The sequence below is a fragment of the Oryctolagus cuniculus genome, chromosome 7 (genome assembly GCF_051225735.1).
Source record: "Oryctolagus cuniculus isolate XC-2025 breed Fujian yellow rabbit chromosome 7, ASM5122573v1, whole genome shotgun sequence".
Lineage (NCBI taxonomy): Eukaryota > Metazoa > Chordata > Mammalia > Lagomorpha > Leporidae > Oryctolagus > Oryctolagus cuniculus.
The window spans coordinates 87,998,330-88,019,436 of NC_142873.1; the positions used below are offsets into that span (position 1 = coordinate 87,998,330).

A 21,107-nucleotide genomic window follows, 5' to 3' on the forward strand; every position below is an offset into this window, starting at 1 on the left:
CACTCTTCTGTATTTCATGGTTTTTTGTTCAGTGACAGATTTTTCCTGGCTTTTATAACATATGTGCCTCCTGGCTGATCTGCTGAGGACTTTCTCTCTTAAGGCAAAAGTAGGAGGCATCAAGAAGTTCAAGGATGCGTGCAAACAAAAGATCATGCGAATTTCCCGGGAGCTTTTTGAAGCCCTTCAGACCTTCCTCTCAATCCATGCCCAGCTCTGTCACCTGAGTTGTTTTATACCATCACCTATTTTTAAAATGTATTTATCTTTCTAGGCATTTGACTTGAATGTATTTGAGAGTCACACAATTGAGAAATAGTTGAAGTTTTGTTCCCTCCTATTTTCATCTCATCTCAGGCAGGCGCTTACGTCAGGGATTTTGGTGCGCAGGAAGTATTTAGGACCGCAGTGAGCCAGCTTGTCTAACTTCCCCTCCTGCCTGCTTTTCTCTCTTTCTGCCTGCCTTTATTTCTGTGCACGTACACATTCTCTTTTCCTTTCTCCTCTCTTCTGTTTCTTCTTCAGCGCCAGGTGTGCAGTGTGCTGTTGGAGTTTGCCTGGACTCACTTGGAAAACTCCTTCCTGACATTGCCTTCAGTCCTGGACTTCAGAAAAGCCCTGTCTCTCTAGCTCTGTTTGCCTTGTGCTCTGTTGCCCTAGAGGTCTAGGGACCAGTTCAGTAATGCAATAAACAGTGTTCTTGAGCAGTGGTTGAACATACTAGCTTCCCTAATAATGGAGATACTTTAAAACTGGTCCCCTGTGCTTATGACAAAATACATCAGGAGTGTAGATCCAACCAACAGAGAATTTTGTAATGCCACTTTTATTCCTATCATTGAGGGTTTATGTATTTGGAAGGGACATGATGTGCTATGTTCCATTTCTTTTATTTATTTACTCATTCAAGAGATTTTTAGAGAGCTCCTATTCCAGGGTTTGTAAACTACTTTTCAATTGCTTCTTTTAACTCTTAAGGATTTCTTAAGTGCTTTCATTGTGTCTGTGTAAGTATACATATATTATTTCTGCTTCAGAAGGGGACATTTTCCTACCCCAGTTATTTTTTTTAAGTTTTTTTTTTTTTTAATTTGAAAAGCAGAGTTATAGGAAGAGAGGTCTTCCATCCACTGGTTCACTCCCCAAATGGCTGCAATGGCCTGGGCTGGGCCAGGTCTAAACCAGGAGCCAGGAGCTTCTTCCAGGTTTCCCATGTGGGTGCAGGGGCCCAACTACCTGGACCATTCTCCACTGCTTTCCCAAGTACATGAGTAGGGATCTGGATCAAAAGTGGAGCAGCTGGGACTCAAACCGGCACCTTTGTGGGAAGTGTTGCTGCAGGTGGTGGCTTAACCTGGTATGCCATGCTGCCGGCCCTATGTTTTGTCAGTTTTAAAATCCCTCTTCTATTAGATAATGGGTTCATTCATAATATCATGAATGGAAAGGGGCATAAGGAGAGAGTAGAGAACAAATTGCTAGATTTCTTTACAGTTCTGAGATTGTTCTTTGTGCTCAGATCAATAGGTTAATAAGTTGAGACCAGAAAATAGTGTACTAAAGTATGATACAGATTTTTTTTTTTTGACAGGCAGAGTGGACAGTGAGAGAGACAGAGAGAAAGGTCTTCCTTTGCCGTTGGTTCACCCTCCAATGGCCGCCACGGCCAGCACGCTGCGGCCGGCGCACCGCACTGATCCGATGGCAGGAGCCAGGTGCTTCTCCTGGTCTCCCAAGGGGTGCAGGGCCCAAGTACTTGGGCCATCCTTCACTGCACTCCCTGGCCACAGCAGAGAGCTGGCCTAGAAGAGGGGCAACCAGGACAGAATCCGGCGCCCCGACCGGGACTAGAACCCGGTGTGCTGGCACCGCAAGGCGGAGGATTAGCCTAGTGAGCTGCGGCGCCGGCCTATGATACAGATTTTTAAAAATGTTTTAAGTGTGGGGTGGCGCTGTGGTGTAGCGGGTAAAGCTGTCACCTGCAGTGCTGGCATCCTGTATGGGTGCCAGGTGAGTCCCCGCTGCTCCTCTTCCAATCCAGCTCTCTGCTATGGCCTGGGAAAGCAGTAGAAGATGACCCAAGTCCTTGGGCCCTGCACCCACGTGGGAGACCTAGAGGAAGCTCCTGGCTCCTGGCTCCTGGCTTAAGATTGGCACATTCCTGGCCGTTGCGGCCATCTGGGGAGCAAACCAGTGCATGGAAGATCTCTCTCTCTCTCTCTCTCTCTCTCTCTCTCTCTCTGCCTCTCCTCTCTCTCTATAACTGACTTTCAAATAAATAAATAAATCTTTAAAAAATGTTTTAAGTGTAAATCCTCATTTTAATGCTACTCTAATTCAATTATATATCCTTTTCCTATTAACTGTGGATTATAGTAGGAGTTCTTTTTCCTTCATTTTATTTTCTTTCTTTAATCCTACATTAAGGAACACCATAGCCATGCATCCTCCTCGAGTTTTGTTTCTGAAGAGGATGCAGGTGACTGAGAAAAAAAAATCCAGATTCTGTGTAGTATTTTTCTCATAGATAACTTGGGAAATTCAAACTTGCTGTAACTTCAATGGTATATATTCTGCTTTGATATAAGGTAATCATATAAAAAACTATAGAAAACATTTTTCCATGTTTGTGGATGTTAGTTGCAACCATTTTTCATCAGTCTACCCAAATATCATTGGTATATCTGGCTACTTAGTTATTCTGTATGAATTTCCAGTATATGCAACTGGAAAATTGGACTATGCTATGATTCAATAGATAGAATATTTTCACCACGCTGATCTGAAGCCAGGAGCCAGGTGCTTCTCCTGGTCTCCCATGCAGATGCAGGACCCAAGGACTTGGGCCATCCTCTACTGCACTCCTGGGCCACAGCAGAGAGCTGGACTGAAAGAGGGGCAACCAGGACAGAATCCGGCGCCCCGACTGGGACTAGAACCCAGTGTGCTGGCGCCTCAGGTGGAGGATTAGCCTATTGAGCCATGGCGCCAGCCAAGATTCATTTTCAAGTATTTTTATATACAGAAGATCAATTTAGCATATATTAAGTAAAGCTTTCAACAGTTTGCACCCACACAGAAACACAAAGTAAAAAATACTGTTTGAGTACTAGTTATAGCATTAATTCACATTGTACAATACATTAAGGACAGAGATCCTACATGAGGAGTAAGTGTACAGTGACTCCTGCTGTTGACTTAACAAATTGACACTCTTGTTTAAGGCGTCAGTAATCACCCTAGGCTCTTGTCATGAGCTGCCAAGGCTATGGAGGCCTTTTAAGTTCGCCAACTCTGATCATATTTAGACAAGGTCATAGTCAAAGTGGAAGTTCTCTCCTCCCTTCAGAGAAAGATACCTCCTTCTTTGATGACCTGTTCTTTCCACTGGGATCTCACTTGCAAAGATCTTTCATTTAGGTCATTTCTCTCTCTCTCTCTCTCTCTCTTTTTTTTTTTTCCAGAGTGTCTTGGCTTTCCATGCCTGAAATATTCTCATGGGCTTTTCAGCCAGATCCACATGCTTAAGGGCTGATTCTGAGGCCAGAGTGCTGTTTAGGACATCTGCCATTCTATGAGTCTGCTGTGTATCCCACTTCCCATGTTGGATCATTCTCTCCCTTTTTGATTCTATCAGTTAGTATTAGCAGACACTAGTCTTGTTTGTGTGATCCCTTTGACTCTTAGTCCTATCATTATGATCAATTGTGAACTGAAATTGATCATTTGGACTAGTGAGTTGGCATTGGTACATGCCACCTTGATGGGATTGAATTGGAATCCCTTGGCACGTTTCTAACTCTACCATTTGGGGCAAGTCCAATTGAGCATGTCCCAAATTGTACAAGAGATAGAATATTTTCTTCCCATCCTGTTATCATACTATATATATCTCAGAGGGAACAGAACTACAGTATGGTTAGTAGCACCTGATTTTGGGCATTTTCTTTGTAGAAGTTTTACCTTTGAACACACTGGTCAGTTCTTCATTTAAAAAAGCAAAAGTCTTGATTAGTGATGTATTTCTTAAGTAACCTTTCAGTAGAAGTAGTGTCCTTCCATTTTTTTTAAAGAAAGATTTATTTATTTGAAAGGCAGAGTTATAGAGGGAGAGAGAGAGAGCTCTTCCATCTGCTGGTTCATTCCCTAAATGGTGGCAATGTTTGGAGCTAGGCCTATCCGAAGCTGGGAGCCTGAACCCAGGAGCTTCCTTTTTTGAGTCTTCCATGTGGGTGCAGGGGCACAAGCACTTGGGCCATCCTCCACTGCTTTCCAAGGAACATTAGCAGGGGACTAGATTGGAAGTAGAGCAACTGGGACTAGAATTGGCACTCATGGGATGCCGGCACTGCAGATTTTAGCTTAACCTGCTACACTACAGTGCCAGCTCTAAGCATTGTCCTTTAAAAAAGTGGTATGAATTTCCGGTGCAGGAGGAAGTAAAGAGTTGGAACAAATGGACTTGTTTTTACACAGTTATGGCTAGAATGAGGATTTTTTTTATACTCTCCAGAACCTAAATTAGATTCATTATCTACTCAAAATTTCTTTTAGATACATCTCTAGTTACTAGGTTTGTATCTGTGACCTTTATGAAGGTTTAATTTTTTTCTACAGTTAATGAAAAGAAGTATTTGGTTATACAACATGACTTTGTGAGTATTATTAAATTATTTAATTACTAGAGATTAATAAATTCCCCAAGCACAAAAAGAATATAGAACAAAGGATATATAGGCCATTGGATCTTAAAACAGATTAAAATGTTGATAGCATTAAATGATAATGTATTTCCCTGTGTCAGAAACCAAAATTAATCTGGAACACTTGGTTCTTTCTTAAGTGTTTTGAGTATGCTGTGGGGAAGACATGGCCTATGCTTTTCCCCCAGATATTTGTTCTGATAACAACCCTGTAGACCCATGTGGTTTTCTTCCTTCACTCAAACCTTTTACTAATGGAATTGAAAATAAGTTTTTAAATTCTTTATTTTTACAAATACAAAGACTATTTAATAGGACTCTCAAAGCAACTAATTAAATATTGACACTTTATTAGGATAATCTGTATTTTCCTTCTTACTGTTTTCTAATGGTCCCTATATTGTATAACATGTTTTTTTCCCCCCCTCTGGACACTCTAGACTGCTTTCTACCCCTCCCTGAGATCTTGCAAAATCTCTCACCTAGATGCAGATTCTAATAGATGACCAATCTAATCCCAAGGCCAGGGGATGGTGTCATGGTATTATAGAAAGAGGGCAGCACCTGTAATTTGGTCAATCAGGGTTTGAGTCTGAGCTTGGCCACTTTCTTGCTGTGTGATCTTGAGAAAGTCCTTCCTCTGAGCCTCTGGACCATGTGGTTCCTAATTCAGAGGCTTTCCATGAGGACTAAGCTAAAAATGTGGCACCTTGCACAGTGCCTGGCTAACAGCAGGTGCTCCATAGATGCTAGCTATCTTTTCTTCTGGTTCTTTTTGTTCATGTTTTGATAACCTAACATCAAGGTACTGTTTATATTATTATTATTCTGTTATTGCAAGATAGCTATTCTTTCTCCGTCATGGGGATTCTGCACCAGGTTCACTATTTAAATTGAAGAGTTAATTCCAAACTTGTATTCTCATGATGATGACTGTGCCTTGACATTTATGGTCACTCTACTGCCACCTGTTCTTATTTTCAGTTTCTATAGACCAAACACGGGGAAGGGGGAACCTCTGCTAGCACTGCTGCTGTGCTTTCTGTCTTCTCCCTCATCCTTAGATTCCATGAGGCGTTCCGTCAGCTGTCCTCGGTCCATCTCTACGCAGTCACCTACCAGTGCAGACAGCCGCCCCTTTTCTGCTCAGCAAGTGATATCTGTATCACGGCCAACTTCCGCATCTAGGTCACATTCCCTAAACCGTGCTTCCTCCTACATGAAGCATCTGTCACACAGTGATGATGCCAGCTCCACCAGTTCTCAGGTGGTAAGTCCTGTTTGGCCCTTTGAAGATTGCAGGAAGCACTGTACTCAGAATCTACTTGGCAAAGGAGATCAGCTGAGGAGAGAACAGGCTGAACCCAAGCTCCTTGCTGTAATTCAGCTCATGGCCTCCTGGAATTTGGATCACTCATTTATGTTTCACTGTATTACAGAACTTGAGGGTGGGCGCTGAGAATTAGCATTGTTTCATTTTTCATTTGCAGATGCAGTAGGATAATAGTGTGGAAAATCATCTAAATATATGATTTTTCAGTGTGCTATACAGTCTGTATATTTGGGGAAATTCGTTCTATGGGAAATTCATTCTAATGGGAACTATTGACTGATATGCTAAAATTATTGAAAAATTCTCCTTAGAGAATTATTGATAAATTATCCTTAGAGCATAATGTTGAGTCCTTAGAGTATAATGTCGTTTATAATGTTTCCCATATACTGAATCAACATTTAGTATTCCCTTCTTAGAATGAGTCTCAGAAATTTGGTATTGAAGAAGTCAATTTATTTTGTAGGCAAGCTTACTTCTAGTACAAATAGATAGCTTTAAATTCATGTACATAAAACAGCAATTTATTTAATTTGTTTATTTAATGTGGATGGTGGTTCCAAAGGGAAGAGTTAGGAAACAGAAGCAAGTGAATCTAACTTAAAAACAATGAATGATTCTTTTTCAAATTAAGAAGACTTGCTAGGGCAGGCGTTTGACTTAGTGTTTAACTTGCTGGTTGAGAAACCCACATCCCATATTGGAGTGCTGGGTTTGAATCCCAACTCTTGCTCCAGCTTCCTGCTAGTGTGTACATCCTGGTAGGCAGCCAGTGATGGCTCAAGTAGTTGGATGCCTGCCACCCATGTGGGAGACCTGGGTGGAGTTTCTAACTCCTGACTTCAGCCTGGTTCCATCCTAGCATTTGAGAAGTGAACTAGTAGGTGGGAGCTCTCTGTCTGTCTCTCTGCCTGTCAAATACATTAAAAAAAAAAAAAAAGGAGAATGAGGGATGAAGAAGAGGAAGAAATGAGGAAGAGGAGGAGGAGGAAGAAGAGGAAAAAAGTTGACTAAGGCATAGATAGCAAATGAAACTAAATAGGAAGTAGTTTTTAAACACTCATATTTTTAAGTATTTTGAGCCAAACACAAGTGGGAAAGATGCTCTTGGCGTTCATATCCATTCAATGCTAAGAATTCATGAATGTAAAGAAGTTATTTTCTCTCTCTTTGAAATTATTTTTTCAATTCAAAGTACATCATTTTTACCTAGAAATATCTTTCAGATTATACTGGCACAATGAAATAAGACCCCCCTCCAAATATCTGTATTCTTTCAAATTTAAGAGTGAGTCTTTGCAGCGACTGAAAACAAAAGAACAAGAAGATGATTTAACAAGTCAGACCTTAATTGTTCTCAAGGATATGAAGATTCGGTTTCCAGGAAAATCAGATGCAGAATCAGAACTTCTGATAGAAGATGTGAGTATCTGATCTATATAAAATGTCAAGGAGTTCATACCCTCTGTTATTTTAAAAGACATTAAAATTTATTTTTCCCAATGACATTTTATACTCAATTATATAGCAAACTTAATTAATGTTCTTTTTAACCTCTACAAGCTTTAGAAAATACAAGGGTTTATTTTAATTATCATGATTCATGATCAGTGAGATTCCATGTATAATCAGCAATGCAAAATATCTTTTAGTATAAGTCCCATTTTAATGACAAGACTCCTTCATCAAGTAAGGATAATTAGTATTAAATAAATATTGTTCTTGCTGATTAAAGAAATACCAGGTTAAACCAGCTTCTACAAAGATTCACTAAGACTTAAGATAGAACGTGATGTGACGAAAAAACTGTGGCCTTGACATAAAATGTCAAGAATATTTAAATGCGACTCCTTGAATATCACATTTTTTACTCAAATTTTAAAATGACGAATGTGCAATTTTATGTGTGTGTGTGTATGTGTTTCTTGGCAAATACATATTTGCACCACCCAGTGGAACATTCTAAAATGTAAAATATCTGAAAATTTACATTAAAGTCAATGACTTACTCTTAACTCTGAAACCTGGTCTAAGTTATTAAAATATTTTTGGTGACAGACTGTTTCTTCATGGAAACATCTTTTTCAAATGATCATTCTTGGATAATTCCTCAGTAATGGAATATTGTTTTCTCGGAGCCCTACATATTTTTTTTTTTCCAGAGGAGAAGGCACCATCTAGTGGCCAACTGTAGGATTAAAAATCATAGCCATGAACTATTTATTTTTTTTGGTACTATTTTATACTTTCTAAAGCAAATATATACAAACAAAAAGCAAAATAACAACAATAAAAAGATTGCTGGTTTAATAAAATCTATAGTGGCAATTTATATTGTTAATCATAACATTATCATAACTGAAATCCCCAATATGCACTTCATTGTTATATATTTTTTGAAAAATTAAAATGGTGTCTTGTTTGCAAGTAAGCTTCTACTTGTTAGATCAGAGGAAAGGAAGGAAAAATAACACTATTTGTAAGGAGTTATTTTAGATGGAATATAGACAGGCTTTATATAAGAATTATATATTAGTAAAGTATACTTAATGATTATGTCAGACATTAGATTATTTACTTCATATTAACCATGTGTTATAAATATTTTAATATGTTACAGCATATATTACAATATGTATACAAAAATATTACATATTTACATAGGCAAAAAACAAAAAGGGATGGCAATAACCTAATCCTATGAAGGTTGCCTTATGTTATATCATTCAATATTCTATTATTGTGCGTGATGTGGTGAATATAGCCCTTGGAACCACTGTAGAAATCTGTTTCTTGGATTTCTTCCTAAACCTTATGTGCCTAAAGGCTTTTGACTTTCATACAATGAAGACTGTGTTGTTGGGACAACATGCAGAGAAGCTTCGGATTCAGATGTTTTCACTAGCATTCCTATGTTAAAAATGTTTGTATAAATCTTTTTATGAAAGTTGGCATCGTTTATTGAAAGTCATAGCATTATCATTGTACAAATTAATTAGTAAAATTGGTTTTCACCCATTTATTTACTATTCCTCTATTACTTCTGATGAATGTTCTAGATTAAATGTCTTAATGTTTCTCTTCTCCAAATAGATCATCGATAACTGGAAGTATCATAAAACAAAAGTGGCTTCATATTGGCTTATAAAATTGGACTCTGTTAAACAACGAAAAGTAAGTGATGCTGAAAAACAATTTTGTCCTTTTATATTATATATTAAGATGGGATCATTAAACCACACTAAGAAACTTTAGTGTGCTTTAGGTGCTTGTTTCTTTGCTTACTTCTTCAAAAAATATTTGTGACTACCTACTGTGTGTAAAGCACTGATCTGTATTCTGAAGATTAAAAAGCGAATTTAAAAAAAAGCCATGCTCTCATTGAGCTTACCATCTAATTAAGGTTTTGGATGATAAACAAGTTTATTATAGGGGCTGGTGCTGTAGCACCAGGTTAATCCTCCGCCTGTGGCTCTGGCATCCCATATGGGCGCCGGTTTGAGTCCTGGCTGCTCCTCTTCCAATCCAGCTCTCTGCTATGGCCCAGGAAAGCAGAAGAAGATGGCCCAACTGCTTGGGCCCCTGCACCCATATGGGAGACCAGGAAGAAGCTCCTGATCAGCCCAGCTCCAGCCGTTGCGGCCATTTGGGGAGTGAACCAGCAGACTGAAGAGCTCTCTCTCTGTCTCTCTCTCTCAGTGTAACTCTACCTCTCAAATAAATAAATAAATAAACCAGTATACTATAGAGTGTAGGGTAGTATTAAGTATAATATAGAAAACTAATGTAAGAGAAACAAAGAGAAGTTAACATTTGGGCAATGACTTGAAGAGAATCACACTGTGCAAATATCTACAGATGTGATGTATTCGGCAAAGGGAAGAGCAAATATATGAGGCCTGAAGTAGAAATTAGCTTAATATAATAAGTACATGAAGAAGAACAGATCACCATTTTATTGACTTATTTATAGGACAGTTTGGTTTTGCTGGGAAAGAGCAAGTGAGTGTTAAGGAATAAGGCTAGACAAATAGGTTGCGCCTAGAAGAATTTATAGGTTGTGGGAAGACTGGGTTTTATTCTAATGAATGGGAAGCAGTTTAAAAGTTTTGAATGAAAGAGTTGCTTAGTCTGACTCATAAATTAAAAGGACCATTAGAGGGTCACAGATTTGGCACAGTGGTTAAGACATTGCTTTGCACACTTGCAGTCCATATCATCAGAGTACCACTTCCAATTCCAGCTTCTTGCTAATGGCCCAAATGGATCCGCACCACCCATGTGGGAGACCTAGATTGAGTTCCAGGCTTCTGGCTTTAACCTGAGCCAGCCATGACTGTTGTGGGCTTTTGGGAAGGGAACCAGTAGATGGAGGACTTCCCTCTGTCTCTACCTTTCTTTGTGTCAGTCTTTCAAATAAATAGGAAATAATAAATAAATTAAAACCTTAAAACAATGGATCATGGGAGCTACTTGTGGAGAACTGAACTGAGGGAGACAGAATGTGGTAGAATAGAAGTAGAGACTAGCTTGAAGATTCCCAGTGTAACTGATGCAAGGACTTAATGGATACTTAACTAGGGTGGTACCTGAATGGGTGGATACTGTAGAAAAAACAAGGTTTTGTTGTTGTTGTAGTTTTATTTAATTGTTATTTTGGAATGCTGATATTGATATATTGATTAGACAGCCAGGTGAAGATGTTCAAATTGTAGTTCAAATGAGTTTAAATTTAAGGCTGGCGTTGTATATGGAGATAAAAATGAATGAGGCTCCAAGATAATTAGGGCCATGGGACTAGATGAGATGACCTGGACAGTGAGTGTGATTACAGAAGACAGGTGTTTCAGGGACTGAGCCCTGGGCCACAGCTTTACATGGAAATCAGAGGTGAGGACTGAGAGGGAGCAGTCAGTGAAGTAGAAAAAAATATGAGAACTGATGTCCTTAATTCCAAGTAAAGAAATTATCTAAGATCAGAGTAATCTGGTCTAAATGTTGCTGATAAGGGTATAAGATGTACACTAAGAAGTATCTGTTGCTTTCAATAACATGGAGGTTACTGGTGACCCCAGTTACAACAAATTCAGAGGAATAAAACTTGATTGAAGTAGGTTCGGTGGATGAAGAGCGGAAATGAAAAAAATAAGTGGGTTGTATGGGTACTTTTTCTTTTTCAAAAGTTTTATTTAATAAGCAGAGAGACACACTGACACACAGAGAGGGAGAGGTAGTGGGGGAGCGAGAGGGAAAGGGGGAGGGACAGAGGAAGGGAGGGGAGAGAGATCTTCCATCTGCTGGTTCACTCTCCACATACTCGTAACAGTTGGGGCTAGGCCAGACCAAACTCAGGAGCCTGAAACTCATTCAGGGTCTCCATCATGAGTGGCAAGGGCCCAAGTATATGACCTATCACCTGCTGCCTCTTGGGATGCACATTAGCAGGAAGCTGGATGGGAAGCAGAGCAGAAACTCAAATCAGGCAGTCTGATATGGGATGCAGCCATCCCAAGTGGCATCTTAACAGCTGCATCAAAACACTTGCCCCATACAGGCACTTTTGAAAGCAATTTTGCAGTAGAGGGGAAAGGGAAATATTTTGGTAGCTGGAGAGGGATGATGTGGGCTAATGAGGTTTTTTTTTATTTGTTTGTTTCTAAGATGAAGGTATCTACAATTATGAGAATGATCTAGAATAGAGGAATAGCTTAGGGAAGGGAAATAATAAAAAGTTTTTGGGTGAAGCAAGCATTTAGCCTCTAGAAGGTTAACATGCCTGCATCCCACAGCAGTGTGCTTGGGTTCAATTCCTCGTTCTGGCACCTGATTGCAATTTCCTGCTAGTGCAGACCCTGGGAGGTAGCAGGTGAAGGCTCAGATCTGTGGGTCCCTGCCGCCCATGTGGGAAACCTGGATTAGGTTCCTGGCTTCTGACTCCAGCTGTGGCTCAGCACCAGCCATTGAGGGCATTTGGAGAGGGAAGCAGTCAGTAGGGAGCTCTTTGTTTTTTGTCTGTCTCTCTAATAATAAAAATAACAATAACAAATAGTACTAAAAATTATTGAGTAAGGTGGGATGGTTTGTTCTAATGCAGAACATTTATTCTAATAGAGGTGTAGGATTGTGTGCTGTGTGATGGAAAGATGGGAATGTTATGCTCTGGTAGGAATTTTGAGGAGAAGGTAACAAGCATGTAAATAGTTCTCTTGCTGAGTGGGAGAGGGGAGTGGCCAGCACTATGACTGCCTGTCAAATGCACTGTACCATTGTTTTGGGGAGATAAACTATTTGAGTAGCTTCAGTGAAGTTGTAGTATTCCTTCACTAAAACAAACTATCATTTGTCCTTTCTAGAATCTATTGTTAATCAGACTTGATAGCAGTCAGATTATGACTTTTAAATTATAAACTTTTATCTGAGTAAACTAAGCTCAATATTTTATATTAACACATCCAACAAATATTTACTTTGTGTTCTGCCATGTGCCAAAGATAACACCACTATTGAGGAACTTATAGCATTGCTCCTTAACAGAAGTGGTTTGCAAAACATATGGTATGCCCCAATACATGTTTGCTCAGACCCTGCCTCTGGCCTTGACTGATAATGATAAGAAGCTTTCATTAAAACTGGAGCCCTGAATTTCCTCAAGGCTCTGTGTGTAATCTAGAAAAGAGAACAATAGGTAAATTGCTAATTAAAACAAAATAGAGTCCAGAATCAGATTATAAGGTATCAATACATGATAAATGTAGCATTTCAAATCACTAGAGAAAAGGTGATTTTTCTGGTAAATGGCACTGAAACAATTGACTATGAGTATTTGCAAGAAAATTGTTAGAGCCTTATCTCACTATATACAAAGGTAAAGATTCCAATTTTATATGTAAAAAATAAAAATACTAAAGATTTAAAAGGAAAATACAAAAGAATTGTGTTTATATCTTAGATTGGAAAAATTTCTTAAGAAAGTAGTAAAAGCAAGGAAGCTTAAAGGAAAAGACTGACAGATTTGATCATATAAATTTATGAGTGACAACATACATCTGAAACCACATTAAAAGGCAGAAGTAGTGAAGAGAATTGCTGGGGGTGGAGTGGGGTGATGGTTTGAGGACGACAAATATTTCTAGCACATAAAATGAAAGTAACCACAGTAAACCAATACTTCCTACAAACCAATCAGCACAAGAGAAACTAGCTTGTAGACATTGATACATAAAACGGCAACATGTATAAAAAGGCCATGAAAGGCATTTTATGGATCTTCAGATAGCCAGTTAATGTAAATAGATCCTTGGCCTCACCAATGATGAAGAAAAAGCAAGCAAAAACTATCATATTGGCAAAAATCAATAAGACAAATAGTATCCTGTGATGGGACTAATATGGATAAAAGAGCCTTTACTTTACTATTAGAGAGAGGATATATTGCTATAATTCTTAGAAAGGTAACTTGCCATATCTACTATGATTATAAATATTCACCACCTATGACTCCGCAAAACCACTTCCATCATTCTGTCCTTCAGATGAATAACTTGAATCTACAAAAGATTTATGTACATGAGCATTCTTTCCAGGGACACTCATATTTATGAAACCAAAACATTTGAAGCAACCCATATGTTTTTCAATAGAGGCTAAATAAATTTTAGGTTAACCATACAATCTAGTGGTTTTCAATTGAGTACTATTCCACAATCATAGATTTTAACCTGCAATACAGCCCAAGACTATGACTTGTGATATGAAACAAGCATGCATCAGCAAAGTCACCCAAACTTTATTAATCATGAATGAAGGAAACACACAGGAAGCAGCCTCAAAATGCAGGGTCTTCAGGAATCTGAGAGTCCCTTAGCTCTCTGTGGTCATGTCTTAAATACCTGGATATGTTCTGGGTTCAGAGTAACAAGTGCCAATGTTGGCAGATGGAGCCTTTCAGATTTGTATGGCTTCCATTTTTATTCTTTATTTATCACTCATGAGGCCTGTGTGACTATCTTGTATTCCCTAGCTGGATGAAATAGATATTCCAGGTTTATTTACTATGAGTATTGTTCACAGAGCTTCCTGTAATGATAGAAATGTCCTGTGATAGCCCATACAGTAATCCTTAGCCACATGTGACTATTGAGCACTTGAGATTTGGCTTTTGAAAATAAGGAACCGGATTTTTTTCAATTTAATTTTAATTTACATTTAAATAGTCAGCAGTGTTTAGTTGTTCTTGCATTTGATAGTGTGGATCTAGAGAGAACAGGTAAAATTGAAAAACATGCATTGATAACATAAGGATTTCCTCCGTTTTCTTCCTGCTGATAAATTCAGTTGAAAGATTTATCAAAATGACCAGTAAAATCAACATTGCCTTGGGCATCTCAAAGAGGAAACACCTCTATTAACTTTTTCCTTTCTTTATTCCATCCTAAAAATATATCAAGATATTAAATGATAGAAACAAGTTATATAATACTATGTGTTGCCCTATTTAATTCACTTACTGTATGTGTACTATATATAACATATTCATATGTTACATATTAATATATATTTAGTATTAGACTGTTAAAAAACTGAGTACCAAATAGTTATGGTTATGATAACTTACATCTAGATGGTAGACTTACTGAGCCAGAGGATGGAAAGTGGTGACACTTAGTTTCATTTATTTCTTTTATTTTTGTGTATGTCTATATTTTTTCAAGTTACAAGAATCTTTTTGAAAATGGAGAGATAACAGAGAGACCCAGGTACCTCTGTCAGAAAGGGCTGGTGAAGTAATTGTGATGTAGGATGGTTTCAGGTCCCAAATGGTGATCTCATATTGAGATCTTATGTTGAGGTGAGAACAAGAGAGGGAGTCAGAGAGCACTGCATCTGGTCCCAGGTCCCTCCTTTTTTCACTGCTATGCACCACTTGTTTTTGAAGTTCCAGTTCCATCTTCATGAGGCTTGAAACCTGTCTGGATAGTCCTATGGTCAGGTGCTGTCTTTCCCTTTCTGACTCCTCAAGGCACTTTGTACTCAGTTGTGCTTAGAACTGCCTTGAGAGATTTTTGATTGAATATTTCCACCCCTCTGTAGTTGAGGGAGAGGTTTCATTTCCTAGATTCTTGTAGGAGGCATTCTATAAACATTTGTTAAGTTGATTCAATTCTAGACTCTTAGGAGCTCTGTCAATAGCAAACAATCTTCTTTCTGTACCCTGGTTTCTTTACCAGTGATATGTGCTTTTCACAACATATTAAGACAGTAGTCTTCTGTTGTTTACATGTCATGTGAGACAGCCTGATAAACATTGTGTGAGATGACCAAATGCTAGGTTTGAATAGTAATAATATCTATAAATTGGAAGAAATTATTTATTTCATGTTTTAGTGTTCTTGTACTCAACTGGCTTCTAAACTTTGAGTTAAAATAAATGTGTGCATATCAACTTACTAGCAAACATATATGCCTGTGATCTACTCCTCTCCTGCCCATTTGCTCTAATATTTGATGTGAATTATCTTGTGTAATCTTTTCTTCAGTTCTAGGGATGCAGGCATACCCAGCATTAATCATAACCTGTTCTATTGAGTGATTGGGAGCGCTCTCTGAGGGGCAGGGTCTTTACTACAATATATACACCTTGTCACTCTTTCTTTGTACCTCTTTGTAGCTTCTTTCTTTTAGGCACAAATCGAAAGATGGTGTATTTCCTTTGTGCTTGTAAGAAAGTAACAAGATAGTATATCCCTAATAACAAAACTTGCTAACGTCTCAGAGTTTGCATTACTCAAGCAATTATAGTTATTATTCTACATAGACAACTTAATAGACAATCATTTCTCTTGGAGAATAATTCAGATTTTGAATTTTGATTCTCAAAGACCAGAAGGGGTTGATTTTTTTAAAAAAAGATTTATTGATTTATTTGAAAGTCAGAGTTACACAGAGAGAGAAGGAGAGGCAGAAAGAGAAAGAGAGGTCTTCCATCTGCTGGTTCACTCCACAATTGGCCACAACGACCAGAGCTGCACGGATCCAAAGCCAGGAGGCAAGAGCTTTTTCCAGGTCTCCCATGCGGGTGCAGGGGCCCTAGGACTTGGGCCTTCTTCTACTGCTTTCCTAGGCCACAGCAGAGAGCTAGATCGGAAGTGGAGCAGCTGGGACTTGAACCGGTGCCCATGTGGGATGCCAGCACTGCAGGCAGCGGCTTTACCCGCTATGCCACAATGCTGGCCCTGAAAGGGTTGATCTTAACTACAGCAAGTATACTTTGCAAAGTTGCCCACTGTCAGGGAAGCTCAGTATGTGGCTGAGGAATGCTAGGCCCAGGCAGTGAGCAGAAGCCAAAGCCCAGGATTTAGACCCATGAAACTTACTTATAATAATTTTTCTTCTATCCTCATGATTACCATGGCTCCTTCTCTTTACTTAGGCATTTCATCTTTAAGAGAATTTTCCCAGGACAAACTCTAATTTCTTACTTATAATTTCTAATTTCTCAGAAACCAGCATCCAGGGGTCTCCCACATGAGTGACAGGGGCCCAAGTACTTGGACTGTCATCTGCTGCCTTCCCAGCCGCATTAGCAAGAAGCTGTGTTGGAAGCAGGAAGAGCCGGGGAGCCAACCAGAGCTCTGATATAGGATGTGGCCTCCAAAGCAGTGGCTTAACTCTATACCTCAATGCTAGTCCAGGATTTTTTTTTTTTTTTTTTAGCATTTTGTGCACTGATTCAATAGCATTAGAATTTAATATGTGAGATACTTAAAATTCACCCCAGAACAGAATAAAAGAAAAAAAAAAAGAAAATGTGGAAATATCATTTGGACAAACTTAATTCTGTTCAGTTGATTTATTTATATATGAGTATGTTATATGTATTTAAGAGGTGAATGTTTTTCCCCACCTCTTCTCTACCTCAAGTTCATTTCAGAGGAAATCAGAGGTGAGGTAGAGAAGAATTCACTGAAATGTTTCTGACCATAAGAGTTAATGTGATTCCAAGTGCCTGGAAAAATAAGCTTCATATCATGAAATTAGAGAGGCAACGTTAGGTAGAAGACAGAGGACTTGTCATATTGGCTTGGGTTCAACAGTGCTTCTGCCCCGATCTTTGGCATGGAACTTCTCAGAACTCTGACATTTATAATGCCAGCTACAGGAGAATGCTTGTGAGGAATTCGGACAGCATAGAGGATTGCACTCTGGCCTTAGAAGGGCTAAAAGGCAGCCTGTTTTTTTTTTTTTTTTTTCCCAAGGGCCTTCAAGCTAGGCTGTTTCTCGGATGTATTTTTACTTTATTAATAATTCTTCAAAAAAATAATTCTTCTCATGCAGAATTTCTAGAATATGTAGAAATGAGGATAAAATAAACTATTGTCGTATAACGTATTGGCCATGTATTGGACTATCAGTTTGAAATTTGTACTATTGCCTGCTAGAGCCAGAGATTGCATCTAAGAAAACAAAAAGAACCTGAAAATGTAGGTCAGCTGTGGGAGGCAGAATTAGATATAAGAAGTTACCTGTTTAAAAAGCAAACGAATCACGGCCGACGCTGTGGCGCACTAGGTTAATCCTCCACCTGCTGCACTGGCATCCCATGTGGGCGCCGGTTCTAGTCCTGGCTGCCCCTCTTCCAATCCAGCTCTCTGCTATGGCCTGGGAAAGCAATAGAAGATGGCCCAAGTGCTTGGGCCCCTGCACCCTCATGGGAGACCAGGAAGAGAAGTTCCTGGCTGTGGATCAGCACAGCTCTGGTGGTTGCGGCCACCTTGGGAGTGAACCAACAGAAGGAAAACCTTTCTCTCTGTCTCCCTCTCACTGTCTGTAACTCTACCTCTCAAATAAATAAATAAAATCTTTTTGTTTAAAGGAAAAAAAATTAACTAATTTACATTGCTTGTGGGTTCATCAGATCCCTCCTTTGGCTGTGATGATAGTCAGTAATCACTGGGAAGCTTTGCCAGTTAGAAGTAAAGACATCTACAAGGGAAAACACTCAGGGAAGATAAAGGGGAGAACGAGCTGGCCTCGTCAGGATGTGCCTTTAGCCCCCAGTGTAGGTCTGACACCTGTGAGGGAAGGGAGGATGCGGTGGGAAGAGCCTCAGGCTTTCAGGAAGTTCTGAGAGTCTGGGTGGCTCCGTCTGCGGGTCCGGGGGAAAGACTGCCTGTCTGAGGGATCCCACTCAAGAGGAGGAGACCTTCCCTGGTTCCCCAGCCACATTGAGTCCTTGGCCAGGAGCAGTGTGGAGGGAGCTTCTGTGTGGCTTGAATGTTGCTAAGGATTCTGGGTGGGGAAGCCATCCCCTGGCTGCCTGCCGTCTTTAAAACAGATTAAGTGGCAGGTCCTGGTGGCTGCCACAGAGGTTGTGTGCGAAACTGTTTAATTTAACAAACTTTTACTGTTAGCTGTCACAAAACACACCGAACACTGGAGTACGGGAAGAGGTTTATTGGGGAACACCCAACAGACCAGAGGGGTGAGGCGGCGAAGGAAAAAGAGAGAAAGAGTATAAGAGAGAGAGAGACAGAGGAGAGGAGATAGTGAGGAGAGAAGATAGAGCAGAGAGATGAGCCAAAAGAGAAGAGCCAAGAGAGCAGGAGAGAAGCCAAGAGAGCACGTGTTCAGGAACAGGCCCTTTTAACACTTTGCCAGGGCGCACAGGGAAGCAGGAGCCGCGAATCCCATTAGGATGGGGGTGGAGCTTGACCACAGAGGTTGGGCCATGTGCCCACCTGGCTTCCAGCAATGGTGGCGGGGGCTAGAGCTTGGGAGGTAATGTGCCATAGATAAAACTGCACCAGTTTCCTAACATTTACTGATTGTCGTTTTAAAAATAGGAATCATGCTAGGTACTCTGGGAGGTTTTGAGGGCTTTTGTTTAATTAACATGCATTCAACAGGTATTTATTGCGGGACTGCTGTGTCCCAAGCACTATTGCAGGTGTGGAATGCAATATTGATTCCATGTGGAAGCCATTGTTGGAATACATATCTCACTTTCCCTTTTGCAGGATCATGGCATTTACTAGTTGTTTATTAGACTATTGTAATACTCTATGATTAGAATCTCATACACATAAAGTCTCCCACATGTTTTACTTTTTTATGTTCTTGGAAATAAAATAAAATTATTTGCTTTACTTCAAGTTTTCCTTAATTGTATAAAATTTAAAGTCAAGGGCATGAAAATTCGATACTGTAAAAGATCCTCACTAGGTGAAAATGAAAATAGTTAATCTTATTTAGTGTCGTGTTGCAGTAAGTCCAAACTTGCATAATTTAGCTTTCTTTCAGAATGCAGTTATTCTATCCTTGTGTATTTTATAAGGGGTGTGTATAAAGTATGAACATATTGCAGTGTTGGTGGACTGCGAAGAATGCCAGATTTGCTGAACAGTTTCTTCTCTGATGTGATATCCAGGCATAAAACTAAGATTGGAGGATGAAGAGAAATAATAGTGGTAGTAAGGTTGTACTATATTTCCATTTGTTTTAAGGTTCTAGGATATTCTTGTTTATTCCATATTTATTCTCTAAATAACAATTCCTTTTTAATACCTGCCATGGTGGCTTCTGCATGTATTTTGGTGATATTATTTTCAATCTCTTTTTCATTTGGGCTGACATCGATGCTGTTCGTTTTGCATCAGCAAAGCTGCCTTTACCCTATAGCCATGGCTGCATGCATCATTAGTATAGCATGTAGTGATTTTAATGTTATTTCTAAACCACCCTCACCTCATGCCATTATTTTAATTTAGGACCAACTGTTCAGCCATATGGAGTAGTTTGTCATTCAACATCTGTATGTTCTTGCAAAATATGAGTTTGTCTGTGTGCATTATGCCTTCAGATGTGCTATATTTCATATGGAAAAGACAAATCTTTTCATTTTATTAATGTTGTCATTGACCGAATCATTTATTTTTCCCTTGGAAAGCTTAATGTTGAATTGGGATGCTTTTAAAAGCTGTAATGTAAAGAAATGGATATCCATGTTCCGTAAGTTAGTCTCACTTGGTGCCACAGATAAAAACAAAGGCACCTTATTGACATTTTTCTGTGTGTTTCACAAATCACTCATCTTCCGCCATTTTCTTTTTACCTCAAAGCATCAGAAATAAAAGGAAAAAATCACAAATATAACTGGCATGGATTTACCTCATCCCAGTCTAATTTTTTGTCTGCCTGCTCTCTGCCTTCTTAAAATTATTCAGTGGATGTTTTTCTAAAGCTGTAATCATTGTCTCCCTGTCTGCATAGCCTCCGAAGCAAATTAGTCCACACTGTCCTTTGTGGCTATGGCAGAGGGCACCTGGGCAGCCTGGTTTGCACATAGTGCTCCCACTCTTCTCCCCATGACCAAAGCTTGCCTTCTTGGAGAGGGTCCCTAAAAATCAGAGGTGACTGGGGTCAGTGTTGTGGTGTAGTGGGTTGAAGTCCTAGCTGCCCCACTTCTACTCCAGCCCCCTGCTAATGGACATGGAAAGCAGTGGAGGATGGCCGAAGTGCTTGGGCCCCTGCCACCCGTGTGGGAGACCTGGAAGGAGTTCCAGGTTCTTGGCTTTGGCCTGGCCCAGACCTGGCCATTGTACCCATTTGAGAAGTAAACCAGCAGATGGAAGATCTCTTTTCTTTAACTCTGCTTTTTAAATAAATAGATAAATAAATAAATAACCCTTAAACAAGAGGCAAAGAGAAACAAAAAAGAATGTGTATTCCCTGTGGTTTGCTCTGAAGAGGAGTGAGGAAGAGCCTGCATTGCCCAGTCCCTGTTGAGCTAGGAAATTCCTCCTTGGGCAGGGGTCTAGCAGTGATGCTAAGTTATCTGAAACATTTTCCATCTCCATATTAGAGAAAACATTGAGAGTGGAGCAGAAGCATTTCCCATATGTAACTCCCTACCACCATTCTGAAATTACTAGAATATTAAGGCTAGTCATACTTTTAAAATTCATTCTCAATTAAGAATAAAATATATGCAGAGCTGTGATCGAAATTTTATTAAGTAAGGTTTTCCTCACTACACTGAAACACCTAAGACAAACTACTCACAAAGGAAGGAG

The 21,107-nt window shown here is 39.4% G+C and overlaps 1 protein-coding gene across 10 annotated transcripts in view; it reads left to right on the forward strand.

Moving 5' to 3' along the window:
- Positions 1-21,107, forward strand: part of TTLL7 (tubulin tyrosine ligase like 7) — a 159,865-nt gene that overhangs the window by 103,919 nt on the left and 34,839 nt on the right. For 6 of the 10 annotated variants that reach the window (XM_070076955.2, XM_089337141.1, XM_051857530.3 and 3 more), the window contains exons 16-18: positions 5,768-5,973; positions 7,324-7,458; positions 9,130-9,210. In XM_070076955.2, coding sequence (XP_069933056.2) covers positions 5,768-5,973; positions 7,324-7,458; positions 9,130-9,210 — 422 coding nt within the window. Of the gene's footprint in view, positions 1-5,767; positions 5,974-7,249; positions 7,459-9,129; positions 9,211-21,107 lie in introns of all 10 variants that reach the window. The other 4 variants (XR_016237231.1, XR_016237230.1, XR_016237229.1 and 1 more) reach the window with 2 other exon arrangements.